Source organism: Zonotrichia leucophrys, chromosome 15 (genome assembly GCF_028769735.1).
Source record: "Zonotrichia leucophrys gambelii isolate GWCS_2022_RI chromosome 15, RI_Zleu_2.0, whole genome shotgun sequence".
NCBI classification, from domain to species: domain Eukaryota; kingdom Metazoa; phylum Chordata; class Aves; order Passeriformes; family Passerellidae; genus Zonotrichia; species Zonotrichia leucophrys.
Genome location: NC_088185.1, coordinates 11904703 through 11932170, shown reverse-complemented (window position 1 = coordinate 11932170; position 27468 = coordinate 11904703). Strand labels below are relative to the sequence as shown.

Genomic DNA, 27468 nt, shown 5'->3' with positions numbered 1-27468 from the left:
CGGCCGCGGTTTCCGCCCTCCCGCCCCGCCCGCCGGCGGAAGCGCTCGGGCCGCGCTGGGGCCGCGCTGGGGCCGCCCGGGGCTCGCTGCGCCCGCCGGTGATGCCGGCCCCGGGCCCGCGCTGCCCCGAGCCCGGCCATGGTGCCCTGCGGGGCTGTGCTCTGGCGGAGGCTGCTCCGGAAGCGCTGGGTGCTCGGCGTCGTGTTCGGGCTCTCGCTCGTCTACTTCATCAGCAGCACCTTCAAGCAGGTCAGTGCCGGCCGGGCCCCGCGGCCGCGGCTGGGTTAGACCTGCCCATATGGCACGGGCTGTCTCGTTCTCCAGGTGCTGTCACCGCACCCTGGGTGATGCTGCCCTAAGAATGACGTTATAAATATTGAATGGATGCAAGAGTTTAAAATTGGAATGCCTGCTTCTGTGTTTGGCAGCAGCAGCGTTTTGAACCAAAACTGGGAAAAGAAAGTCTCCACTGGGTTTGGTGGGTGTTGTTGTTGTGTCTCTTGGGAGTGGTGGTTCCACTGAGCCCACAAAGGGCTCATGAATGAGAAATATGTTCAGCTATTATATTGAATATAAAATATACTTTATATATTTATATATTATATATTAATACATATTATATTATTGTATATTAACATTATATTAATATATATTATTTATTTAATATATATTTAATATATCATGTACTTTAATATAAAATATGCATATAAAATATGTTCAGCTATTCTATTTAATATAAAATATACTATTGTGGTTGTAGTGACTGAGTTCAGCTGTGTTAGCTGATCCACAGTGAACTGGAATACCCTGACTTTACTGTACCGTGTGTCTTCTGTTGAAGTATGAAATAAAATACTACAACTAGTAAATTGTTTGCAATATTGATGGTGGAATTTCCTGTGCTGGGGAGTTTACAAGTACTAGGCATCTTTAATCCTGGTGGATTGAAGTGGCAGGAGGAGCTGGCATGTTTGGTTGCATTCCTGTTTTTCCTTGCAGGAAGAGAGGATGGTGAGAGATCGGACTCTCCTCCAAGTGCAGGAGCATGAGCAGCCCATCATGTGGAAGGTGAAGTTCAGCTCGGGGAACAGCAGCCAGCTGAGCAACCAGTGCAGGAACTCTGTGCAGGGGAAGCTCCTCATTACAGATGAACTGGGTACAGTTGATATTTAGTTGAATTTATTCTGCATATGGCAGTGCTGAATGCTGCTTTGCCTCTCTGACTGCTGATGACACTTTGATGGAACAGCTGCTCTTTATTAAGGCATTTTCACTCAGCTCTTGGCCTGTTCTCCTGGCTGCCTGAATTTCACTGTGGCTGCAGGTGCTGCTGCTTTGGTTGTGTGCACACCAGGCTCAGGCCCAGGGCTGTGTGAGTGTGACCACCTAAAATTCAAAGAATTCCAGTTACTTTGCACAGAACCCAGACATTGAGTCCTGCTCAGTTTGCTGTGGCTGCTTGCAGAGCTCTTTGTGTCTCCCTCTGCTGCTGTCAGGGGGAGAGCAACTGAGGAAACCTTGGCCTTGCATGGAGGCAGCTCAGGGCTGGTGCAATTAGTGCTCAGTCACAGTTAACGAGCTTGTCTGACCTTGTAAACCCAAGGTTATTAACCACTTGTTCCAAGCAGTGGAAGCTAAAGACTTTCCTGCCCTGCACTGTGCTTGTTGCTTAGACCTGGATGGTTCTTGGCCACAAATCAAGGCTGCAGAGAACCCACCACATCTTTTGTGATTTGCATCAGTGTTAAATTTGGCACTGCCTGACTTAGGCTTAGTGCCAGTTCATAAGATCTCTAAAAATTACAGCTCTCTCACTGTCTAACACTGTGGTAGTACTGTTTCTATATATATTTAATATGGTGTATATTCTGTAATATACACTATATTTCTATACTGTTAAGGATTCCACTCAGCAATGAATATTACACTGGCTAAATCTAAGTCTCTTCATACTGAACTGTAAGAGAATTATTCAGACACAGACCTGTTGCAAAAAGGTGTGTTGTGGGTTTTTTTCCAATATAATCAATGCCAATCCCATTTCCCCTTTCACAACAAGGAACTGTGCCCAAAACAAGATGTCAGAACTGAAATAATGTGCATTTAAATACTCTTGGTGTATATAGAGCATACATTGAAGTAGGATGTGCTGGCTGTGCAAATAACACCAGGCTGTCTGAACCACTGCTCTCCATTTCAAAGAGTGGCTGCACAGGACTGAGGGGGATCATAACCCACTAAATAACAAACAAACCTGTTCTTTGGGATTGTGATTCTTGCTTTGACCTGGCTCTCTCTTAGCCACAAATCAAGGCTGCAGAGAACCCACCACATCTTTTGTGATTTGCATCAATGTTACATTTGGCACTGTCTGACTTAGGCTTAGTGCCAGTTCATAAGATCTCTAAAAATTACAGCTCTCTCACTGTCTAACACTGTGGTAGTACTGTTTCTATATATATTTAATATGGTGTATATTCTGTAATATACACCATATTTCTATACTGTTAAGGATTCCACTCAGCAATGAATATTACACTGTCCTTCATGGATAAACCTAAGTCTCTTCATACTGAACTGTAAGAGAATTATCTGTTGCAAAAAGGTGTGTTGTGGGTTTTTTTCCAATATAATCAATGCCAATCCCATTTCCCCTTTCACAACAAGGAACTGTGCCCAAAAAAAAGCCAGAACTGAAATAATGTGCATTTAAATACTCTTGGTGTATATAGAGCATACATTAAAGTAGGATGTGCTGGCTGTGCAGATAACACCAGGCTGTCTGAACCACTGCTCTCCATTTCAAAGAGTGGCTGCACAGGACTGAGGGGGATCATAACCCACTAAATAACAAACAAACCTGCTCTTTGGGATTGTGATCCTTACTGCAGATTTCCACAGGACACACAGAGGGGTGTGCCTTGTCAGTTGTCACTCCTGTTGCTGTTTTCCAGGCTACATCTGTGAGAGGAAGGACCTGCTGGTGAATGGCTGCTGCAATGTGCACGTGCCCAGCACCAAGCTGTACAGCTGTGACAGCTGCCTGCCCAACGGCTGCTGCAGCATCTACGAGTTCTGCGTGTCCTGCTGCCTGCAGCCCAGCAAGGTGATGGATTCCCTCCTGCTTTCCAGGGGTTCTCAGCTGCTGGGGTCCCTCTGTGGCTAAAAGGGCTTCTTTGTGAGGAGCTTTATTAGAGGGATTATAGTTATTTATTAGTTCCTTTTCTTGGAATGATGAGGAAAGCCTCCAAGGAGTGTATGGCAAGCTATAAATAAAGCTTTAACTAAACTCATCCATCCCACCTTTGGGAGTAAATACTGGGAGTCCTGAAAAGTGTTTCAGCTTCAGGAGAATTGCATTTGCTGAAGAGCAATGATTGCAGAAGAGTTACTGCAGCCAGTATTAGTTTTTTAATTGTAAGTTCCCCTTTTTCTGTGAGCTTCTCTTAGATTCTTGTCCTGCTGCTGGGGTTCTGAGGCATTAGCCTCTCAGTGCTTGCTAGAAATCCTAAGTGGAGTTCCTTACTGTTCCTTTGATACCTGAGCTTTGCAGGCTGGGGTGGGCTCTGATTGCTCCCTGCTGGAGCTGAGTGTTTCTGATTTTTGCCTTCTCTTTGCTGCCCACTTCAGCAACACCTCCTGGAGCGGTTCTTGAACCGGGCGGCGATGGCCTTCCAGAACCTCTTCATGGCCGTGGAGGATCACTTTGAGCTGTGTCTGGCCAAGTGCAGGACTTCATCACAGGTGAGGCACCAGCACATGTCCAAAAATGCCCTTGGGAAATGGGCTCAGTGCTGTGAATTGAACAGGTGTGTTGTATTTGTGTTTTCATAAAAGCTGAGGCTCTGGCTGAGAGCCAGCCTGAAGGGAAAGCACTTTATATAGAACAGGATGAGTTGCACATTCTCTGTAGAAAATAGGGGCTTAACCAAAAAGAGCCTGAGTTCAGTGACCAGTGAAGATCTCAGATGAGTTCTGGGGAAGATCTCATTGGGATAAAGACAGTGAGAGCTGTTCCCAGTAGCCTCAGAATGTTTTTTATTTTATGGTGCAGCTGCAGAGTCACCCTGTACTGACAATCACCTGCATGGGAACTCAAAACTGTGCTGTAATTTCTCTGCTAATTATTAAGGTGAATCTCTGTTACCCATGTGATTTTAGCAGAAGTTTTGCTCTAAGCAAGCAGTGGCCTGTTTAGAAAGTGCTGTTGGCCATGTCCTGCAGCTTTGGTATTTCAGGTAGCAATAGGGATGGACTGCAAACAAAAGATGGAGTTCCAGATGTCTCCAAAGTTACTGGGATGTTTTACCCATAAAATCTGAACTCTAGTTTTTGTCAAGAGAAATGCACACATCTCAAGTTGCAACTTCATTGTGGTCTGCTTGCTTAGAACATTTGATGATACTGCCTAAACAGATCTAATTTTTTAAATTAAATCTTTTCCCACCTACTTGGGTACTCTGTTGAAAAGGAGGTTCTGGTTCAACATTCCAGTGCTGTAATCAGCTGGCTCTTGTGTGCTGGCAGTGCAGAATTCTTTGATCCAAAGGCACTCTGATGTCTAGAATAATTTGGGAATTTTTTTTTTTTGCCTGTGCCTAAACTCTGTGCAATTTGTCCCTCAGTGAAGGGATGCCTTGTTTCACTGTGTGTATTTTGTTAAAGCTTCTCCTCCTTTCCTGGCAGAGTGTGCAGCATGAGAACACCTACAGAGACCCAATTGCCAAATACTGCTATGGGGAGTACCCCCCAGAGCTGCTGCCTGTCTGAGAGCTGCACATCTGAGCAGCAGAGGAAGGAACTGGAACCTTGAATCCAAAAGGACCAGACAGCAGCTGTTGCTTTACCAAAGCCTCGGTGTAAAAAACTTGCCTTGGGTGTGGGGGCAAACCCAGAAGAGAGGAAGTAATGAACTTTTGAGACTGAATCCTGCTTTCTTCAATTTATTGTGCACCTGCTTTGGAGTGCTGGTGCTGTGCTGCTGTGCCAGTGCATTCTTTGAATACTTCCTCTGAATTTCAGGAATCATGGAGTCAATCTAGGCTGTAGAACATCATGGGGAAAATATCTAATGTGGCTTTGCAGCTGTAAATGGAGGTTCAGTTGGGTCTCAGAGACTTTCCAGGGTGACAGAAGTAACTGGAGGACTTTTCCTTTCAGAGGGCAAAGCATGCCCACTGTGCTTCTCTCTCTGGAGCCCTTCTTGGCGTGCATGGTGTACACTACATATGTAATTATGAATTATTTATTCATTTTATATGGGTCACTGGCTGAAAGTACAGATGCTTTGCATAGCTAATTGTGGATGCCTTTCAGTCCCTGCTCTGCTGTGTCAGCTAGAAGGGATATTTTAGATCCTGACTAAAGTTGGTAGGGGCTTTTTTCCTCCTTAGTCTAAAGGAATTGTATTGGGATTTGTCACTATAGTCAATATGTTCCTCGTAGTGAGTTTAACCATTCAGAACTCCAATGGAGTTGGTTCTGCCACAGTCTCATAGCACAACAGAAGAGCAGGGATCTGCCCAGGATGGGATGTTTATTGTCTCTAAACACTTTCCTTGTTACTCTGCAGCAGTTTCCTCAAAGAGGAGTCCAGATTTGTGAGCAGCTCTCTGCTGCCCACTTGCTGACAGGGAGCTGGGAAGATTTGTTTGCTTGAACTTGTTCAGGCCTCGGTATTTCAAATTCACTCCTGGTTGTGCAGGAGGCCAAAGGGTGGAGCTGAGCTCCCCCAGCACCTTTCCCAGAGCTGCCTGTGCCTTTCCAGCCTGCTCCAGATCCTGAAATGTTTGACATCTGCATCTCAGGCAGCAAACAGCAGCTTCCTTTAAGCCCCTGGAACCCATTGCACCAAATTCCAGCTGATCTTCACCTTTGACAAACGTATTAAACAGGACTCAGTTAAGAAGACAAGAATTCATTATCCCCTGCTTGCTTTACACAACCCAGTGCCCAGCTCCTGCCACTGTACCTCAGGCAATGGGGAAAGGAAGACAGCAACCTGCGCCCGGGAGTTTAGGATAAAAGGAGACTGCGTGCTCCGAAATCTCGACAGAGACCCCACGGGGGTATGGCGTAGCGGACTGTCTCCCTTTATTCGAATAAAGTTGCAGGACTCTTCTGTCTACTTTGTGAGCATTGGCTTTTCACGCGAGCAGGGCAGCAGCCGCGTCCGACCCGACCGCCGCGGGACCTGACGCGCACTGAGGTAACCCGGAAGTGAAACGCCCTAGTTTTACCTTCCCCTGAGCCAATGGTAGCGCCGGCTACCCCTCACGTGACGTCCATACCCGCCCTTCGGTCCTAACTCCCGCCGCCGGGGGCACGCCGAGCTGAGCATGCGCAATGCGGCCATCCCGGCATTTTCCCCAATTGTGTGGGAATTTTGTGGGAAAATCTTTCATCCTTCTGTGAGAAAACGTCCCCACAGCGTCTCCGCGGGGCCACGCGTGTCCCTGTCCCCTCGGGAGCTGTGCTGTGGCACCGGGGGCTGCTCCAGGGGTGGGTGAGGGCATCCCCCGGCCCAGACCCCGCCAGGCCCGCAGCCCCTCACGGCCCAGGGAAACACGAGCTGAGCCGCGGCTCAGGATTAGTCTTTATTACCTTTATTAACATTAATTAAACTCTGCGGAAGCCACAGCCAGGTGGGGAAGCCGCCTAATGCCGGGTGCTGGAAGAGCCCGGGACAGCCAGGCCGAGGCCGAGCCCTCATCCTCCCGCTCTGCAGCCATGCCCGGCTCTGATGCCCCGTGAGGGACGCTTGGGGACAAAGAGGAGCTTGCAGCACTGCCGGGCCTGCTCGAGCATGCTGATTTATTAAAAATATGGATATTGATCTAGTACCGATATCCAACTGTGGCGGACAAAGGCTCTCTAACAGTTTAGAGTTAGAAAGTATGTTTATTGTGGGATAACTCCCAAATACACATCACAATTTACTGGTGCTTACAGAGTCCTTTTATCTATACAAGTATTGAATACCCAAAATACAAATGCATATTCATAACTTTGGTACATCCCAGTCCCCGATTTGTAAGGTAATTAGTTCAAAAGCTTTTAAGCATGCGTAGTTTGTTTCTTGAAATGGGTCAATGGTACCTTTCATGGGGAGGGGTCCCAAAATGAGGAAGTAAATGAAGTCTTCCTCGTTCTGACCTTTCTGCCTTTTCAATGCAAATATGATAAATGAACCCATTGGTAAAACTCCCATTCCTCATCTTCAATTGGTTTCAGAGCAGAGGAGGCCTACAGTTGTCTTATGTACCTAAAAGCTATTTATCAGTTTCTATATTCTTCATTATAAACCCAGCTAACCAAACATTATGTGGACAAGCAATCAAATATCAGTTAACTACTAACTCTTAACTTCATCAAGGCCTACCTATTTACTTTGATAAACTCTAATATTAAAGGCTTAACTTTAACTAAAACCTCAGCTCCTCTAAAATCCCGAAATTCTTTCAAGTTTATGTCTCAATGCAAAGGTGGATTTTAACCATCCCTCCCAGGGCTGCCGCTCTCTAGAGCCACCTGAGGGCTGGGGACAGGGCACAGTAGTAGGTGCCACTGTCGTCCTGGCAGGCGGCGGCGATGGTGAGGATGCAGGCGTTGCTGGCCAGGTCCTTGGTGGCCGAGAAGCGCTCGGGAGTCCTGGCAGGCTTGTGCTTGTCTCTCTCGGAGTTGTAGTAGAGCAGGTACGTGAGGGAGTGCCCCGGGCGCTGCTGGTACCAGGAGATGCCGAAGTGGCTGATGTTGTACTGCGGGCTCAGCGTGCACGAGAGCCGAGCGCTCTGCCCGGGCTGCACGAACACCGAGTGGGGCTGGCTGAGCACGGGCTGAGCCCTGGCAGCTGCACACACCGGGGATGCAGTTAGTGATGGGCTGAGCTGTGTCCCCCATCACAGCCCACAAAACATTCCCCAGCCACCACCCTGCTCATCGCATCACAAACACCCTACTCAAACCAAGCCTCCTTGGAGAGCCCAGCCTGCTCTCCACCTGCAGTGCCCAACAGAGCTGCCTCACCCCCTCACCTGTGCCCAGCACCAACACCGAGTGGGGCTGGCTTAGCATGGGCTGAGCCCTGGCAGCTGCACGCACCGGGAATGCAGTTAGGGACAGGCTGAGCCGTGTCCCACATCACCCTTTGTCCCCAAATGAGAAGGGGGACACTAACAACCCATCACTAACTCCACAAAACATTCCCCAGCCACCACCCTGCTCATCACATCACAAGCCCCCTACTCAAACCAACCCCCTTGGAGAGCCCAGCCTGCCCTCCACCTGCAGTGCCCCCAGGCAGAGCTGCCTCCCCCCCTTACCTGTGCCCAGCGTCCCCAGCAGGAGCAGGGCTGTGACTCCCAGGGCCATGGCAGGAGGCAGGGGCAGGGAGGCTGTTTCAGAGCAGCTCTGGGTGCTGCACAAGCCCGGGTGCCGTGCTGTGGCCTGGCGGGGTGTATGTAAATGACACGGGGGGCTCAGGGACTCTGCTCCCCGGGGCTGCTCGCTCTGCTGCAGCTGGGCTTCAGGGAGGGGTGAGAGCCACCCACCTTCACCTCAACCCATTTCCTTCAGCTGCACCAGCACACCCACAGCTCACCCCATGCCCTGGGCATCGCTGACCATCTCTCTTTGCTGATGGGAGGAGCAGAGAGGTTTCCTGCAGTCCCACACTCACGCCCTTTGCTGCCAGGCATGCAGGAGCCTGAGCCACACCATGCCAAGGATGCCCTGGGCAGGCAGCAGCCTGGGGGCCACCAGGGAGAAGGGAGCTGTCCCTTCACAGAAACGACAGAAAGAAAGCTGCTGCTGCCTTCATGCAGCTCCATCACTGTGGCAGGAATGACTGGGCAGGGTCTCAGCAGAACTTGCAGCAGGGAGGTGCTGCGGGTGCTGCCTCTTGGCCAGGGCCCCCTCAGGAGCAGCAGCGTGGGCAGCCCTGCTGGGTGGGTGGGTGCTGAGGCCAGCGGGCAGGAGGTGTGGTGTCCCCAGGGAGAGCTGGTGTCCCCAGGGAGAGGTGGCTCAGCACAGCTGCTGCGGAAGGACAGCAGACTGTCACAGCAACGGCCACCAGCTCAGCGGGCGTGAAGCCACTCCCGCCTGTGACACCTGCCACGGGGCCACTGTGTCACATGGCCGCCAGCCCGGGCTGTCCCCAGCCGTGAGGGCAGCGGGCACCTCTCATGTGCCAGAGCTGCTGGGCACCTCCTGCCCTCCCCAGGCAGGCTCAGCCCTGCCAGTGCCACCTCATCACCACCCTCTGGGGAGGGTACAGCCGCTCTATCCCTCTGCAGCACCCACAGCATCCCCAAACAAAGACGTTTGCAAGTTTGTACCTGCGGATATCAGCAGTTTGTGTTTGATGAGCTCTGGCAGGTAGGAGCACCCTGCAGGTGCAGCTGCTGCCCACCAGCACTCCCCACATTCTGCCAAGTGGTGCCAAGATGAACACAGGTCTCCCTGCACTTGTCCCAGGGGAGGAGTGTCAAACACACACACTTTGTCCCAGTCTCTGAGCAGGCCAAGTCCATGGATTAGGCTGACTGTGAAATGAAACCTGGCAAGACAGAGGGAAATCCCCTCCTCATGCAAAGAGGGGCATTCCAGAGAAAGGGAATTTGTCCTCACAGCAGTGAGCACTGGATAATGCAGCACATCAGTGTTGTTACTGGTTCCCTCCATTCCTGCCTCCCCATTGCTGAGCAGCCCAGGGACATGATTCCATCCATGTTTTCCACATGGAAAAGGGGATGATGCTACAGGGCCCTGGCTGCAGGAACACTTGCACAGCAACATTTGGGCACCAAACAGAAGATGCAGGCAGCACATGACCATGTCCACCACGGGGCTGCAAAACCCCATGCCACAGAGCAGGTTTTGAGCAGGATCCTCGGGGATTTCTCCAGTGGCATCAGCCATGTCACACAGCAGGCCAGGCTGGCCTTGCAGCAGTGCTGGCCTCAGCTAGGAGCAGGGTGAGCAGATGTGGCACCACCACAGCCCAGATGAGCTGCAGGACAAATGGGGGCGCCAGGAAACACCACGAGACTCCAGAAAGTCTGAAATTCAGAGCCTCTGGGACCACATGGAGCAGGCAGCCTTCCCACAGGCTGCTGTTTAGCTCTGCCTCCCCTCTCCCCCCGCAGGAGGCTCGGCAATCTGCAGGGGCCATTCACTCCCTGTTGCTGGGCAATCTGGCTACTGAAACCACAACAGTCCGTGGGGATGGAGTCTGTCTGTCCGGGGCTGTGCCGCAGCTCCCAGCGCTGCCTGCAGGGAGGGACCCGGCAGCAGCACCATGTTCGCCACAGTGAGATTCGGAGGTAGGTGAGGGCAGCCGGGCACCTGGGCCACCCTGTCACCCCACCAGGGGCAGGCAGGGACACAGCACCCGGGGCTCAGCAGTGCCCAGGGCTGAGGGGACGGGCAGGAGAGCTCTGCCAGGCACGGCAGCATCCTGCACATCACTGCTTTTCAAAAAGGGAGATCTGTTACCTCTACACTCCAAATCATGGAGGGAAAGCAGGCCAGCAGAGCTGAGCTAAGCACGGGGAGGGAGGCTGGGGTGAGTGTGACAGTGGTCACAGGAGTCTGAGGATGAGGGAAGAGATGAGGATCTGACTCCATGTTTCAGAAGGCTGATTTATTATTTTATGATATATATTATATTAAAACTATACTAAAAAGAATAGAAGAAAGGATCTCATCAGAAGGCTAGCTAAGAATAGAAAAAGAAAGAATGATAACAAAAGCTTGTGGCTTGGACTCTCTGTCCAAGCCAGCTGACTGTGATTGGCCATTAATTACAAACAACCCCATGAGACCAATCCCAGATGCACCTGTTGCATTCCACAGCAGCAGATAACCATTGTTTACATTTTGCTCCTGAGGCCTGTCAGCTTCTTAGGAGGAAAAATCCTAAGGAAAGGATTTTTCATGAAAGATGTCTGTGGCAGCTCAGGAGGAGTTCCCAGCCTGGCAGCTCTGGGAAAGCACCAGAGGGGGCCCTGCTTATGGAGAGATAACCAGAAGAGCCGTGGGGCACCAGTGGCAGCTGCCAGCAGAGCTCCTGTGTTCTGGGCTGTGTGGGAAGAGTTCCCTGGCTGCAATCCTGGCTCTGAGTGTCAGAGAGCAGGCATTTGTGGGAAGGAACAAGCAGCCCCTCTGCTGACCTTACCCAGCTGGCTGGAAGCCTTGGCCTTGCCCCAGACACTCGTGGCTGAGCCATCACACACACACAGTCCCAAGCCTTTGCTCCCTCTGCTATTTGAATTGGATCCCCAGCCCTGGGTGCTGACGTGTGTCAGCCCTGGGGGATTTCTCAATTGTGACAAACTCGGTCAGAGTTCATGGCCAAAATATCCTGGGTGACTCAGCCACAATCTGCAGCTCCTTCCCCGTGTGACTGGCACCAGCTCGTAGGAGGGCACTGGCACAGACTCTGCTTTTTCCTACTCCTGCTGATGAAACAAATTGAAGGACAGAGACTCTTCATCAATCAGAACCATTCTCCCCAAATGAAAGTGCTCATCTTCTCCCCTTGCCTTGGAGCACTCAGCACTTACCCATGGCTGTAATTCAGCTGCCCAAGGCCCTGCTGGTGCCACCTGGGGTCCTGCCTTTGCTGGCCACAGTGGGCACCTCGGAGCCACCTGCCGTGCCCATGTGGTCCCTGGGTTTGGGGTGACCACACTTCTATCTCAGGTCTCATTCCCTGTCTGCAGCCAACTGCCAAGAGATGGTGAACCTGCTCTGCTCTGTCCAGACCCTCACAGGCCACCTGAAATGGAAGTGCCAGTGCAGGCCTGAAGGTAGGAGTGCTCTGTGGTCACCAAGGGACTGCCACTCACACATAGAGAGCAGCACAGGGTAACAAATGGGTCACACGGGAGTCACAGAACATCCCAAAACACAGGGAAAGGGACAGCAATCCTCCCACTGCCCAGATCCTGCTCTAAGTGTAACTTGCCAAGGAAAATGCCTCTAAACCCCTCAGGCTCACGTTGGCCCCACAGGGGCAGCCTGGGCTTCCTTCTCCACATCTCTCTCTCCAGACTGCATTGATCTGATGGATGAAAAGGGCACCCTGATGAACCTGAGCAAGGTGGAGGATCCTGCATCTGAATATGCCAGTAAACACCTGCAGGGAAGGCAGCGCTACATCCTCCTCAGAGCTGTCCGTGAGTTCTGAGCAGCCAGCCCTGCTCTGGGGGCAGCTCTGGGGAGGGCTCTGCTCTGCAGCCACTGGGACACACCCAGGAGCTCTGAGGAGGCAGAGGCCTGCTCAGATGAACAGCTAGAGCTGAGCCTTTGTTTGTCCAAGGGCTGCTCCAGGGGAAAAGGAACCTTTCCTGGGCAGAACCAGCTGCCCCAGTTACAAGCCTTCAGTTTACAGACTAATCCATTTCTCCCACTCTGCTGCCAGGAGAAGAAAACTCTGAAGCCATCTGCTACGAATCCTTGCTTGAGGACCTGGGGAAACACTACCCTGAGCTCCCAGGTAAGAGCCAGGCACCCACCTCACCTCCACAGAGGAGTCAGGGGTGCAGGCATCACTCCTGTTCCCCCTCAGCCCTCACACAGCACCTGTGGGACTCTCCTCTGATCCCCCTGTGCTCCTCCAGGGCTCCTGGGGGCAGTGAGGGCACTCAGGCACCAGGGGAGGGGACAGGCCGGGCTGCTGTGCAGGACCCCTCCCAGTTAGGAGTGACAGCCCACAGCAGGCAGAGCCCTGGTCCAGCTTGTCCCCCTGGCAAAGAGAGTCATCTCCTCGATGTCATTCCATGGGGAGGAATGACATCAGGAGAAACTGGGAAACCCTCAAGTGTCTCTCCAGGATGTAGTCTGACAGGTTGGCAGTGCCTTGCTCAACATGTAATGGGCAACTGACCAACACAGCAGGGAAACAACTCTGGAGGGGCTTGGTCACCCCACAGATCGGCTGCAGCAGCTCTCAGCAAAGACCCAGAGGACAGAGCAGAGGAAGAAGGGCTCCTTGCAGAGGGCTCAGCCTCACACCAGCACCCGAGCCAGGAACAGGAGCACCTCACAGAGCAAGAGGAGCCTGGAACACAAGAGCACCCCTAGATGAGGGGCAGACCCATCACTGGTGAGCACAGCCCCCACCAGGTTCTTATTCCAGCACAGCAGAGCCCCCTGTACTGAGCCTCTCTCCCTGGGATCTCCTGTCCCCCCCGAGATTCACACATCCCAAGCTGTGGCACCCTGGTTTTTTAAGATTTTCTGAGCCTTCTGATGTTGACATTCTTGTAGTGAACTTTCTCACACACTTTCTGTAAATAACTCATTGTTTTGTATTCCTTTATGGAGGAGGAGAAAGTTGATGGACTGTTGGTCTGTCCAGTGTGATTGGAGAGGTGGCACTGTCACCCTCCAATCCACTGTCACTCTTGGAAAACTATAAATATTAAGAGTCAGAAAATAAACTTCCCTTTTTCTTCACCTTGAGAACAGCGGTGTGAGCTTGAGTTCTTTTGTGTCCTATAGTGACAAAGCTGCACCCTGACAAACCCAGCAACCCCAGCATCACAGCCAGGCACAGGCTCCATCCTCCTGCCCCCCTGGCATGGCCTGCAGCCCCAGGGACAAGAACCTGCACCTCCTCCCCACCCAGCTGCACTCCCAGCACTGCTGGGGCTGCTTCCCACTGCAGCAGGGACTTTTCTCAATTTCTCAAAGGGACTTTTCCCTTTCTCCAGGAAAAGCTGCTCCAGAGACAGCACAACTGCAGGAGCAGCACTGTGCCAAGATGGGTAAAGGCAGGACACACCTGCTGCAGATGCTGCTGCTCCTTCTCCACCCAGAGCAACACACCAACAGCATAATACACTTATTTCTTAAAGGGAGTTAAGCAGCTTTGGAGTGGTTCCTCTCTGCTCTCAGCACATGGAGCACTTGGGCTTTTAATCTCTGCCATCTACATTTTCCCTTGGCTGTCTCTAAGCAGAACACCAGACACCCCTGCTAAGGCCAGGCACAGCTCAGGGTATCTCTGCCAAGAATTTAAGACTGTGACATTTAGAAGGAGCAGGATTTTCAACACCAGCTCCCAGTACCTGCTAACAGCATTTACCACCTACATTTGGATTTCCTCACAGATCCCAGCAAGGGGCTGAGAACTTGCCCTTTATTCAACAGTCAGATCAAAGGTTAAAAGACTCATTCTGGCATGAAAAATGCATCAGTTAAGTACCTGAAAGTGTCCTGGCTTCACTGCTGTGCCACTAAAACTCCAGCTGAAACCTCAGAATTCCCTGTTAGACCAGCATGAGGAACAGGGTGTCCTGCTGGAGGCCAGACAGGGCAGCAATCACGAGGCTGTGCTGCCAAGGTGACTGCAAGAGCAAAGCAGCTCCAAACTTCACCTGCTGCCAGTGCCCTTGAGAACATTGCATAACCTGCTAAAGCCTCAGAGTCACATCAGCCAACTGTACCCCAGTGCCACAGCCAGACAGGTCACACTCAGCTCTGAGGGCAGGACAGGTACTCAGGAAGAGGTTATCTATAGGAAAGTGATTTGTCACTGAAAATCCCATGGGACACGTGTTGGCTTAGCTCATTCAGCCTCTCCTTGGCCTGGAGGGCAGCCAGTGTCTGGATCCCCTTGTGCCAAGTCATGCAGGCCCAGTCCCTGCTAGGCTGCACCCCCTGTTTCCAGGAATACACACTTGTGCCTTGTCCTTCGGCTGACAATGTTCATGCTTTGGTAGCTTGATTTTAGCTTGAGAATTAAATAAAGAACATGCACAGGTGATAGGTCCAAATAAATTCTTTTATTTCTCTGTAATAAATACAGTGCTATCTGAACACCGAAGACCCTTGGGTCCAATCATTCCCTTCCTTCCCTACTAGTTCAGAAGTGAATTACCACTAGAATACTCCTGGCTGGTCACTCTGCTCCCTCCAGCTCTGTCTGTCCTGCCACTCCTTGGGGAGAGCAGGGCTCTACACCACGATCCTCTTCCCTACGAGGGGGCCAATTCTTCACAGGAGAGAAGAAACACCTGCAGGGAGGAAGCAGAAGGTCAGCATTAGGAACACGTTCCAGCAGCTGGAGTTAAAGCTCTCTCACCCAGTGTAACCAGACCATGACCTCACTAAGGACAGAAGCTTGTGCCAAATACAGCAGGAATTAAAGAGTCAGCCAGGGAGAGCTGCCCATGGCAGCAAGAGTGGATTCTCTAAGAAGGTGCCTGCAGCCTCCCAGCCTTCACAGAGACCTGGCCACAATCATTTCCCCTTCCCAGCTGCCTTCCTGACTAAATTCACAACTACTTCCTACTCAAGCCCTAAAGGGCGCTATATACCAAAAAATCATTTCTGTAACCCTCAAGCCCTCTGCGGCGCTGTGCTGTCACAGCTCCCTCCCGCAGCTCCCGGCCCCGCTCACCGTTGCTGTACTTGCACTGCTTCAGCGCCTCGTTGAAGCCCTCGCACAGGGTCAGGTCCCGCTGGTTGGTGGCGCACTCCAGGAACTGCTTCATCTCATAGTGGCACGGTCCGTACGGCGACTGCTGCAGCACGGCCGGCGGCTCCTGCGCCCACGGGCCCGGTCAGGCCGGCGGGGGCAGCGGCGCCGGGCCCAGCGCGCTCCCGTCCCCTCCAGCAGGGACGGCTGCCCGTCTGTCCGTCCGTCCCTCCCTCCCTCCCGGCCCCGCTCCCCTGTCCCAAGGGCGGCCCAAGGGCACGGCCCGGCCCCGCTCGCACCTGGGCGGGCGCCGCCGCCTTGGCGGGCTCGGAGGAGCCGCCGCTGAAGGCACCGGTGATGGCGCTGCCCACGACGTGTCCCACGGCGGAACCCACGGCCACGCCGGCCGCCGTGCTCGCCATCTGCGCCATCAGCCCGGGCTGCGCCGGCTGCGCCGCGGGCATCGGGGCCGCTGGGGCCGGGCTGCGGAGAGAAGGGAGTCATGAGGGGCGGCGCGGGGCGGCGAGCCGCGGTGTGCCCGCCTGAGCCCAGCCGAGCCGCGGTACCTGGCGGGCGCGGGGTGCGCGGGGGCCTTGGCGGGCCGGGACACGCTCCTGCTGCCGCGCGCCATGGCTGTGAGCGCGCCCCGCCCCGCGCCCGCCTTTAAATGGCACGCGCCCACACGTGACGCAGCGCGCACGCGCAAACGGCGGCTGCAGCCAGGCCACGCCCCGCTGTGGGAAGGAGCTGCTCCTGCAGAGCGCATGCGTAGAAGGCGCGGGGAGTCCCGTGTACCGCCCGCCTGCCCCCGGCAGAGGGCGCGCGAGAACCGTGCGGGGCCGGGAGCGGGAACTGGGAACGGGATCGGTAATGGAACCAATCACGGGATCGATAATGGAACAGGGGACGGGATCGAACAGGGGTTCGATCATGGAACCAGTGACGGGATCGATCATGGTATCGATAATAGAACCGGTGACGGGATCAATCACGGGATCGATTATGACCCAATAACGGGATCAGTAATAGAACTGGTAACGAGATCGATCACGGGATCAATAATGGAACAGGTGACGGGATCGGTCACGGGGTCAGTAATGGAACCAGTCACGGCATTGATCACAGGATCAATAATAGAACCGGTCACGGGATCAATAATGTAACCGGTCACGGGATCGATCACGGGATCAATAATGGAACCGATCATGGGATCAATCACGGAACCGGTCACGGGATGGGTCATGGACTCAATAATGGACCTGGTCACAGGATCAGTCATGGGATCGATCATAGAACCGGTCATGGTATCAATCACAGAACTGATAACGGGATCAATCACAGGATCGATCATGGAACTGGTCACGGGATCAATAATGGAACCGGTCCCGGAATCGATACAGGATCAATCACGGGACCGATCACCGAAACATCGAGACACCCGAACACCGAAACAACCACTGAGTGCAGGCGCTCAGCCAAGGCCGCCAGTGCCCGGTGTCCCCAGTGCCCATTGTCCCCGGTGCCCGCTGTCCCCAGTGCCCATTGTCCCCAGTGCCCATTGTCCCCAGTGCCCGCTGTCCCCGGTACCGCACCGCGCAGTTTCCGAGCACCCCCAGCCGGTGACCCCGTGCGGGGCTGGGCAGCCCCTTCAGTGCACAAATCTGTCCCTGATGTCCAAGGCGAACATTCCATCACAACTTGAGGCCGTTCCCTCTTGTGCCGCCTGCGGGAACAGAACGATCCCCGGGAGCGCAGGGACAGCGGCCCCGGGACAGGGCCCCGGTTCGGCGCTGCAGGGCGGGACACGGCGCCGCTCCCCGGGCAGGGCTCTGCGGAGCTCGGAGCTGCTCTGCCGGGTGTGGGGCAGGCCCGGAGAGCGTGAAGGGGCTTGTACCGGGCAATGAAGGCGGCGGGAACGAGGGAATGCGAGCGCTCCGCAATTGGGGCAGGGCAAGGAGCTGCCGGCGAGGAGGGAAGGCAGGAATGATGTGGTCTGAACCAGTGACCAGCAGAACAATTTTTGCAGCAGCCCTCTGGATACAAACCAGGAGATCAAGGAGCGCTGTGCAAGGCGTGGACATTGTTGGGCAGGAGGAATCCTTGAAAAGATGATGATGAGCCCTCAAATAATGAAGAGACAGGCTGGACGACGCCAGCTTTACCTCCAGACCAATTTCCTGACAATTATCTCTTCCCTGGCACCCCCACTTGTCTCCAGGGCCCCTCAGTGTCTCCCTGGAACGGGCCTTGTTGCCACCTCTATCTTTGGGTGTTCCTTCCCCCAGTGGAGAGAAAAAATTCCCAAAATTGAGAAGGATCCAGAAGCTGTCCAGGAAAAAGAAATATCCCAGCTGTGTCGTGTCTCTAGGGCTGCGTTCGTGCACTCAGCAAGTTGTGAAAAGCAGCTCTTTGGGCTGGTTCATTGACTGGCAGGAATTAGAGAGCTCAGCCTCTGCAGGGCTGGCAATTAGCTGCCGTGGAAGTGTTTGTGTAGAGTCAAATTTCCAGCACGAGGGAGAAGAGAAAAGCGTTTGGAAAAGCAAGCCGCCCCTCGGTGCGGGAGCCGGGCGGGCAGGGGGAGCTGCAGCTCCCGAGGGAAGGAAAGGATCAAGGATGGTTCCCAAACAAACCCCACTGCGAGGGGAACACCCCCAAATCCTCCCCCTGCAGTGCCCCAGGAGCTGTGCAGTGCAATTTCACACCCAGCATTTCTTTCCCTGCCTCAATTCTCCCACCGACAGAGGGGCCGAGCAGCTGGGAACGCTGGAACGGGGCTGCAAAGTTCCCACCCCAGCAGCACCTGCACTTTCCCCTTTTCCCAGCTCCTGGGGATGTCTGGCTCCCTTCCTTGAAGGGAAGAGCGTGTCCCTGTCCTGAGGAGCCACGAGAGCAGAGAGGAGGGATGGACAGGACAGAGGAAGGGGAGACGAGGATGGGTGAGCTCAGGGAGGCCCTGGCTGTGAGGAGCATGAGCTGGAGGGAGGAAAACACGGATTCAGGGGCACAGGGAGTGCCAGAGCCCCAGCTGTAAGAAATCACCATTCATTATTTCAGCACGCCCAGAAGAACTTGCTGAAGGATCCCGGGCTCCCTCTTTGGGACGCTTGGATTTGCTTAATTAGACACAAAGTTGTTCTGTGCTGAGGAGAGCAGCTACTCCGGCTTTACTAATGGGATAATTGGGTGTGTACACAGCTCCACCCCGCACACCCCACCGGGAGAGGCCCCGCACCCGCAGTTGTGGTGTCAGGTCTCTCTGCCTTTCCCCATTTTCCATGGTTTTTGCCCCATTTTTGCAGTTCTCAAGGAGGATGAGTCCCTGATCATTTCCCCATTTCCCCCCGTTTTTTCCCTTTTTTTTTTTTCACTGTTTTTTCCCATTTTTTCACCATTCTCCCTGTTTTTTGCCCCAGTTCCCAAGGAGGACAAGTCACTGATCATTTCCCCATCTTTCCCCCCCCCTCATATTTCCCCCATTTTCCCCCCATATTTCCCCCTTTTCCCCTGCTTTTTCACATTTTTCCCATTTTCTCTGGTTTTTGCCCCAGTTCCCGAGGAGGACGAGTCCCATATCATCGGGGGCCAGCCCTGCTCCGTGGCCCAGTGCCTGTTCCAGGACATTTCCCCCATTTTTTCCCATTTTCTCACTGTTTTTTCCCATTTTTCATCATTTTCCCCCCATTTTCCACCGTTTTTCATGTGCCCCATTTTTGCAGTTCTCAAGGAGGACAAGTTGCTGATCATTTCCCCATTTTTTCCCCATTTTTCCCAATTTATTCCCCATTTTTCCCCGTTTTTCCTGTTTTTTCACCATTTTTCCCATTTCCCCCTGTTTTTGCCCCAGTTCTCGAGGGACCATCCTCCCGCTGCAGGAAGGCCTCATTTACATCCAATTACCCTCACAAAAATTTTCACTCTTTGACCAGCCAAACTTCCAAATTCCGCTATTTTTCACCCTCATTTTGCCCTTTGATTCAGTGAAGTGGCTTCATTTTGTCTTTTTCTTCTTCCCTGCCCCAGATCTCTCCTTACACAGCTGTTGGGGCTTGCCTACACTTGAAGGTTTTGCCTCTGCATTTAGGGACGTATAAATCTGAAAGATAATAACTAATTCTTGAATACTTCTGGAAGGATTTACTCAAAAATCAGTAATTTCTGAGTAACTTGGTGCCCTGGCTCCCAGTTTACCTTCCTTTTTAGCATGAGAGCGTGCAGGGGCACATCTGGGCACTGCAGTTATTTGGGTTACAGCAAATTGCTTGCTCGGGGAGCCGGGCAAGCTATTCAAAGCAGCACAAAGCGTCTGATGGGTTCGCCAATATTTTTGTTTGTGGACAACCCCCCCCTAAAAAAGACAGAAGAGAACCCTCCAGTTCTTACCAATGCGTTGTTTGCTGCTCAAAATTACTCCGTGAATCATTTGGGACTGGGTGTATGCAGGCAGTGGTTTCTCATGCCCTCCTTTTATTTTGCTCTTTGAGCTCCAGCTCGTCTTAATTTGCTTGTGCCAAGGGGCTGATTTCAGTCCCCAAGGTGCACACAGCAGAGCACTCAGAGGGAAATGTACTCAAGGTGGAAATATGCAAGAACTAACTTTTTATCCTTTACAGTTTTTAGCAAGCAGAGTTGCAGCCAACAAATAAGAATTTTAAAACAAACAAAAAACCCTGAACAAACAAAACACCCAAAACCCAAAACAAAACCAAAATAAACCCCCAAAAAACCCCAAAAAACCAGGCAAGTTGCTACCACTGAACAGAAGTCACAGATTTTTCATGAGCAAATGGCGCATTTCCGCTGCTCCCCCGGGGATGACAAGGAGCAGTGTCACAGGCAGGTGATGGTGGCACGCAGCCCCGTGTGCCACTCCCCACGCCCCATCCTGCTGTCTGCATCCTCGCTCCGCTGCTCTTTGGCCAAAATTCAACCCCTGCCACCAAGCGCCGGTGGTGCAGGAGGGAGAGGAGCCGCGGGAGGAGGAGCAGCCCGCTCGGAGTGACTGAGGAGCTGCAGATGGGGCTGCGAGGGGAGGGAGGCAGCGCCCAGAGCCCCGTTCAGCTTTCAAGCCCCGTGCTCCGGGATCTCCACATGCCATTTCTTGGATGTGGTTTGCCCCCAGGGCAATCTCAACAGCTGTGAAGTTTCAACAGATGAACGATGTAGTTTTCAATAAGTTTCACCAGGCAGAGGGAAGGATTTTAACTCGTTCATGGTAGCCTACTTTTGGGCTGAAGGATCTTCTGGACCCGAATCCATTCAGGCCAGGAGTGTTTGCTGTTTGAGCCCCAGGCACAGCTGAGCTGCACTGAAGTTTTCCCCACCAGAAGAGGTTTCTCTCAGCCCTGCCCATGGCTCTTGGGAGGTGCAGGAACATCCCTGCCTTCACCCGAGCCACTTGGACCCACTCCGGTGGAGGAAGGTACCAAACGTGGATGCCCTCAGCTCCTGGTGAGGAAAAGAGACATGACAGAAAGACAATTTTCCAAATCTCCTTGTGGCAACTGCATCTTGGAAGTTCCATTTCCTTTGTGCTCTCTCATCCAGAAGTGGGGCTTGTGCTCCTGCAGTCGTGTTCTCATCCCAGCTGAAGGATGATGCCATTCACTGTGACTGCAAGAGGGGCTTTGTGACCCTGAATTCTTCAGTCAGGGAAGTCAAGAAATTCCAGAACACATCAGGTGTATCCTCAGGAGGATTCAGGAGGAGGAATTGACCTGCTGTGCACAGGACAGGACAGCAAGGCTGGGTCCTGAGGTGAGAAGCCAGCACAGGGATTTTGGTGCATGTCTGAGCAGCGGGGCTGTGGCCTTTGCTGCCTCTCCCTGGCTGGGATCCGTCAGGAGCCCAAAGCAGCAGAGAGCTCACAGAGATGTCAGTGCTGAGTGAGCCTGGAGGGTCTCACACCTGCTCAGGCTTCCCCTGCCCTGCCTCACCTTCAGTGGGCTCAGCGTTTCCTCCAAACCCAAATGTCTGCCCAGAGGCCCTTCCCTGCTGCTCCTGCACTGCCGCTCCCTGGCCAGCCTGGCTGCCCCTCTCTCTGCAGACAGACAGACAGACTGACAGCAAACATCTCCAGGAGCTGCCCCCGTGGTTCCCTACAGCTCTGGAGGGCACTGATGGAGTTTCCCTGTAGTGAAACAACACAGGACCAGCTGCAAGCTCGAGGATGGGTCTGTAAAAGAAGCCAGTGGTATCTCCTTTTCACATGGAAAGTCAATAACCCCTGTAAATGCACAGGGCAGGGATGCCCATAACCTTCAGGAAGCTCTTAACACCAGCCCAGGAGCAGCTCTGAGCTAGAACACTGCAGTGAGAGCCTCCCCACCTCTGCCCCTTCAAGCAAAGACACAGCTCCCCAAGAGATCTTGGGGGCTCTGCAGCCTCTACACAACACTGCACAGACACAGATTTGGGGCCTTTTGTCCCAGCTCTCCAAAATGTTTCATGAGTTTTAGTCGCCACATTGCTCTCCGTGTCCTACTGAGGGTCTCCAGCCATCAGCTTCCAACAGAGATGTCTCAAAACTAAGTATCAGATCCCATCTTTTCCTTCCTGTAAAAGAAGCCAGTGGAACCTCCTTTTCACATGGAAAGTCAATAACCCTGTAAATGCACGGGGCAGCCTGGTTGTGCACGCTGATTTCTCATGATTTCTGCTGAAATGCTTTCCTTTCAGTTCGCATCTGTGCCAGAGCCACCCATGGGCTCCTCCACAGGATCACTGCAAACATCCCCTGTAGCAACAGCCTGACCTTTTGTAAAATCAGTGATCTGAGCTCTCTGGGAAGGCTGGGCACTGTGGGTGCTGTGCTGGGTCCATTCCCAGCCTTGGGCAAGCTCTCTGGTGCCCTTTCCAGATGGATCTCCAGAGGGGTCTCTGGGTGCTGCCCTGCATCTGAGGCTGCCACAGGGAGTTTGTGACAATGCAGTCTCCGAGTTCAGCAACTGCAGCCTGAGAGAAAGCAGAGAAACACTTTGGGAATTTTGGGAACAATTTATCCCAGTGACATTTGCCAGTGGCAGTGCAGTTGTGTCACACAGAGCATCCAGGCAGGGTGGAATGGCAGGACATGGCATCACTGCTGTGCAGTTTCAGCTGGAGAGGCACTTTGCATCCCAGAGGAGCCAGGAGTGTGCTTACACCACCAAAATCCACATTTCTGTGGTCTCTCTTCATGGATATCTCCTCTGGGATGAATTTTTTTACCCCCTGGCTCACATCCCCACTGCCTTCACATGGGTTTATTTATTCAGAACTCTGTGTCTGGCTGATTTTGCTCACCCAGCACTAAGGATCCCATGAGTGCAGCCTCCATCCTGCCCAGGTGTGGGGAGCCCTGTCCTTGCCAATCCAGCCTTCCCATCCTGGGGACAGACCCCTCTGCCCCTGAGCCTGCCCAGGACACGGTGCCAGAGCAGTGAGGAGGAGCAGGAGGGTCCCAGCGCTGTGTGAGAGGAGCTGGGGCTGCCCCAGGGAAGGGAGTTCAGCAGCTGAGAAGGGGGAGAGGGAGCCGAGGGGTTTGGCTGCTCTGAGCAGGAACGTGCGCGAAGAAAAGCCTCGACCCAACCCTGAATTCCACAGCTCGACTCCAGGGACAGGGAGAGGGAGAGAGGACAGGACGGGACAATTCCGGCAGCCCCGCGACTTGTTCATGAAAGCCTCATCTCCCCAGCCCTGCCTGCCTCCTCCCCCATCGCCTCCGCGGCTCACGCTGGGTTTTATTAACGCAGCTCCCCTCGGGCTAGAGGGAATCACGTCCCAGGAGACATTCCAGTCTCAGATCAGCTTCGGAGGGGATCAGAGGGAGCCAAGGCTGGGGGGGCGTTCCACCGGGGCCCTTCCATACGCGGGGAGCCGGCAGGCCGGGAGCGCTGCACGACGGCACCGGCAGCTCCCGATGGGAGCCCGAGAGCCTCGGGCTGCGGCCGAGCCCTGCCCGGTGCTGTGTGCCCGGTGTTGTGCCCGGTGCTGTGTGCCAGCCACTGTGTCCCCTGCTCTGTGTCCCAGTCACCCATGCTGTGCCCGGTGCTTTGTGCCCAGCCACTGGTGCTGTGTGCCCAGCCTCTTGTTCTTTGTGTGGTGATCTGTGTCCCAGCCACCTGTGCTGTGCCTCCTGCTTCTGTGTCCCATCACCCATGCTGTGTCCCCTGCTCTGCATCCCATCACTCCTGCTTTGTGTGGTGCTCTGTGTCCCAGCCACCTGTGCTGTGTCCCAGTGCTTTGTGCCCAGCCACCCCTGCTGTGTCCCCTGCTCTGTGTCCCATCACCTGTGCTGTGTCCTGACACCTGTGCTGTGTCCCCCTGCTCTGTGTCCCGACACCTGTGCTGTGTCCCCTGCTCTGTGTCCCCCTGCTCTGTGTCCCCCTGCTCTGTGTCCCGACACCTGTGCTGTGTCCAGCTCCTGGCCAGGCTCTGCCAGGTGCTGGTGCCCGGGGGGGCACAGGGGGCTCTGGGCAGTCACTGTGGCCCTGTGGTTCACTGGACTCGCTGTTGGTGACCCGCAGCCACAAGGACTCAGCCCCGGGCCAGCCGTCCCCGAGCACCACCAGGACCCCAGTGCCAGCCCCTCGGCACCACGGCCCTGCAGCAGCCGGAGCAGCAGCGGTTCCTGCCGCCAGGAACGGGAGCCGCTGGCTCCCCGGCGTCTGGCTCCCCAGGTGAATTGCGGTGCGCCCTGAGCCCGCGCCAGGAAAATGCCAGCAGATGAAACTGCGTCTCAGGCCAAGAGACACGAAGATGGATGTGTTTTCCTCGCCCTGCTTATCTCGGAGGCAGCGCTTCCCAGGCGAGCCCGGCTGTGTTTGTGTGCGCTCGGCTCCTGGCACGGGGCAGGATGAGCAGACACAAACACTGCGGGCGCTGAGCGGCTCCCGAGCCCGGCCCGGCCCTGCCCGCACCGCGGCACCGACCGAGCCGCTCCTGGGGCCAAACCACGGCTGGGCCAGGGCTGAGTCCGGGGCTGGGCCTAGGGTCAGGTCCCAGGGCTGTCTGTAGCTGCTCTGGGGCTGCAGAGGGAGAAGCGAGAGGAAGAACCGGAGCACCCCGCAGCTGCTTGGGCACCGTGCAAACTGCACTGTGAGCTGCCCTGCACTGTGAGCTGCCCTGCGCTGTTGTCTTGGTTTGGAAAGACAGGAGTCTGCTAAGGATGGCAGGAGCTTCCCCTGAAATGGAGAATGTAAACCCTCCCCACCCACTCCCCGTGCCCATGTCTCGGGCTGCCAGCAGAGGAGAACCGGGTAATTCAAAAAGCACTCCTGATCAATCATGTTTACATGGGCATTCACTGCACTGACCCCCAGCCCTGTTTGCACCCACCACCACCTGTACAAACACCAACTTTGCCTGCCCAGGAGAAAAAGAAGGTGCCAAGGCCAGAGAAAAGGGGAATCCCAAAAGCAAGAGGTGAGAACAGAGACTTGCCTGGTGGGGACGTGTCCTCATTTGTCACCCGCTGAGCAGTGGTGCTGGAGACATCAGTTCATGAGGTTATCTCCTGCAGAGAGAGCAGGAAAGACATCAGAGAAATCAAAGGGTTTTGGCTCCTGGAGCCTCTTCCAGCTGCTCAGGGCAATGCCCAGGGGGTGTAAAGCTCCGTGCTGACTTTGCAGGGGACCTCAAGCCCAGTCCCCAGGCACACAGAACGCAGCTGTGAAAGTCACACCAGGGAGGTGACAGGAAACAAAGGACTTTGGACAGACAGGCTTAATCCATTTAAATTCAGTTTCTCTCTCAGTTCCCTCCCCTTTCCCCTTGGCTCTCATCAGAAACTCTTCCCCACCTCCCCTCAGTCCCAAGTGCCTTACAGCAGTACCACACCCAAGAGGGCTGAGGGAGTTATTCCACCTCTCTGCTGCTCACAAAGAATCAAACCTGCTGTTCTCTTCCCCTGGCACAGCCCCTTTCCCCCCAACACCTGCTGGGTGCAGAGTGAGGTTATCCCCAGCTGCTGGTTCCTGCTGAGACTCACATTACCATGCTGCTTTGCCTGCCCAGGTGCTCACAAGGCCCTCCTTGTTGGGAAGTCTTAGGAGAGTGGGAGAAGAGCTGATGCTTGTGGTCAGAAGGACTTGGAAATCTCCTGCCTGCTCTGCCACTTGCTGGGGCTGGAAGGCCCTGAACAGGTGCTGAGCAAGAAGAGCTCCATGTGGGGATGCTCAATCAGCACCATCCGTGACCATCGGGACCTCTCAGCCGTGAGAGCTTCCACTGAGCTCCTGCAGCATCCCAAGGAGCCCAAGTGTCACAGACATCTTTTATGGAAAATCCTTTCCTTAGGATTTTTCCTCCTGAGAAGCTGAGAGGCCTCAGGAACAAAATGTAAACAATGATTATTTGGTTCTGTGGAATGCAACAGGTGCATCTGTGATTGGCCCATGTGGTTGTTTGTAATTAATGGCCAATCACAGTCAGCTGGCTCAGGCTGTCTGCCCGAGACACAAGCCTTTGTTATTGACTCCTTCTTTTTCTATTCTTAGCCAGCCTTCTGATGAAATCCTTTCTTCTATTCTTTTAGTATAGTCTTAATGTAATATATATCATAAAATAATAAATCAAGCCTTCTGAAACATGGAGTCAGATCCTCGTCTCTTCCCTCAAACTGAGACCCCTGTGAACACCATCACACCTGAGTTTGGCTCCAGCCAGACAGGAGCTGCAGGAAAGCAAGCAGAGAGTGAGATGTCAGAGTGGAGATGTCAGAGTGGGAAATGTCAGAGGGGAGATGTCAAAGTGGGAGATTTCAGACTGAGGGATGTCAGACTGTCGGTGCTCTGGGGCTGGGGTGGGAGCCCTGTGCTCATCCCTGCGCATCCATGGGGCTGCATGGACAGCACAGACAGTGGCTGAGAGAGCTCCCAGCTCAGGATCACAACAAGAAGGAATTCTGCACGCTGCACACAGGGCATGGCAGTCCCCAGGACACCCAGCAGCCGTTTTCCTGCTGCTGAACTTCTACTGGCTTGGCTGGGAAATATCTGTGATCCCAAACACAACATGCACTCTCTTTTGTGCTGAGGGCCTTGGCAGGAGCCAGCAGTTCTCACACACAGCTCCATCTCTGCAAGGACCAAGTTTCCCAGAACACTCCCTTTAAAATCTCCCTTCATTAAGAGGAGCCAAGCTGCCTGTTGCTGCCTCACAGGCTGCTCCCATTCCTCTCCGTGCTTCCCCAGGGCTCCACTGCCACGGGCTGGAAAGCTCTGAGCTCCCAGAGACACCAGCACTAAAAGAAAAGACACTAAAGAAAAGGGAGACAAAGGCAGGAAAGCTTTTTTCACTGGGACCCAGCTGTCTGGCTCAGAGAAAGGCAAGGAACAAGGATCTGCTCTGCATTCCTGGGGCACAGCCAGAGTAAGAGCAGAAGGGTAAATTCCACAGTGCAACGTGGTTTTCCCTGCTCCCCTGTCCCCTTTACAAACAAGGCCTAGGGGATGCTCTGAGCATGGTGCAGGGACATCTTGCTAACAGCCTGTGAGTTGAACACTGCAGCACCTTCCACAGCCAGCCAAGGCCAGGCTCTTTCTTCTCACATCTGCTCACCGTACCCAGGATTTACATCGTCAGTATGGTTCCCATAAAACTAAACATGAACAACTGATCACAGACAAATAAAGCAGTAATAGAGCCTGGGATGTCAGGAAGCCTTACTCACTCCCTGCACACCAGCCCAGGCAGCTGGAGATCAAAGTTTTCTTATTTGCAATACATTTCTTGAAACAATTTTCAGCTAAACTCAGTCTGCTGAGAGGATGCTGACACAATCCAGGGCTTCTCCCATAGAAACAAGAACCAAGAAACCAGATCTGTGCCTTGCTGCCTCCATCTCCAGGTGGCTGAGCAGATGGAGAAGGCTTTGGCATCTCCAAAACGAGGAGCTGCTCCCTTCCTTCCCCTCCCTCAGCATCCCTGCTCAGGAAAGCCTTCTTGCACAGGGTGAGTGAAAAAGTGAGCAAAGCAGAGCTTTGCACAGGCAAAGCAGGAGTTCAAACTCATCAAAACACGGCTGTGAGCTATTCCCCATGGGGACTGGAGTGGTCTCGAAG

The 27468-nt window shown here is 53.7% G+C and overlaps 4 protein-coding genes and 1 long non-coding RNA gene across 6 annotated transcripts; 2 read left to right on the top strand and 3 right to left on the bottom strand.

Moving 5' to 3' along the window:
- The first annotated feature begins 49 nt into the window (after nucleotides 1-49).
- On the top strand, nucleotides 50-6127 carry SPRING1 (SREBF pathway regulator in golgi 1). Its single transcript, XM_064727295.1, has 5 exons — nucleotides 50-249; nucleotides 1000-1156; nucleotides 2955-3106; nucleotides 3631-3744; nucleotides 4687-6127. Exons 1-5 carry the CDS (start codon nucleotides 139-141, stop codon nucleotides 4768-4770), a joined length of 618 nt encoding a protein of 205 aa, XP_064583365.1. The 5' UTR covers nucleotides 50-138; the 3' UTR covers nucleotides 4771-6127.
- Nucleotides 6128-7520: 1393 nt separating this feature from the next.
- On the bottom strand, nucleotides 7521-8370 carry VPREB3 (V-set pre-B cell surrogate light chain 3). Its single transcript, XM_064727236.1, has 2 exons — nucleotides 8322-8370; nucleotides 7521-7849 (listed from the first exon to the last, which is right to left on the bottom strand). The coding sequence occupies exons 1-2, from the start codon at nucleotides 8368-8370 to the stop codon at nucleotides 7521-7523; spliced, it is 378 nt and encodes a 125-aa protein (XP_064583306.1).
- Nucleotides 8371-10196: 1826 nt separating this feature from the next.
- C15H22orf15 (chromosome 15 C22orf15 homolog) lies at nucleotides 10197-13467 on the top strand. 2 transcript variants are annotated; one of them, XM_064727298.1, is made up of 5 exons: nucleotides 10197-10322; nucleotides 11724-11810; nucleotides 12054-12179; nucleotides 12425-12499; nucleotides 12936-13467. In XM_064727298.1, exons 1-5 carry the CDS (start codon nucleotides 10298-10300, stop codon nucleotides 13088-13090), a joined length of 468 nt encoding a protein of 155 aa, XP_064583368.1. In that variant the 5' UTR covers nucleotides 10197-10297; the 3' UTR covers nucleotides 13091-13467. The 2 variants fall into 2 exon arrangements, with proteins under 2 accessions (XP_064583368.1, XP_064583366.1); XM_064727296.1 differs by having other exon boundaries at nucleotides 12898-13466.
- Nucleotides 13468-14773: 1306 nt separating this feature from the next.
- Nucleotides 14774-16095, bottom strand: CHCHD10 (coiled-coil-helix-coiled-coil-helix domain containing 10). The gene is made up of 4 exons (XM_064726766.1): nucleotides 15994-16095; nucleotides 15727-15910; nucleotides 15410-15554; nucleotides 14774-15023 (listed from the first exon to the last, which is right to left on the bottom strand). The coding sequence occupies exons 1-4, from the start codon at nucleotides 16056-16058 to the stop codon at nucleotides 15004-15006; spliced, it is 414 nt and encodes a 137-aa protein (XP_064582836.1). The 5' UTR covers nucleotides 16059-16095; the 3' UTR covers nucleotides 14774-15003.
- Nucleotides 16096-20151: 4056 nt separating this feature from the next.
- LOC135454525 (uncharacterized) lies at nucleotides 20152-25121 on the bottom strand. The gene is made up of 3 exons (XR_010442127.1): nucleotides 25029-25121; nucleotides 24848-24920; nucleotides 20152-22378 (listed from the first exon to the last, which is right to left on the bottom strand). It is a non-coding gene; the product is annotated as an uncharacterized LOC135454525 (long non-coding RNA).
- Nucleotides 25122-27468: the final 2347 nt, after the last annotated feature.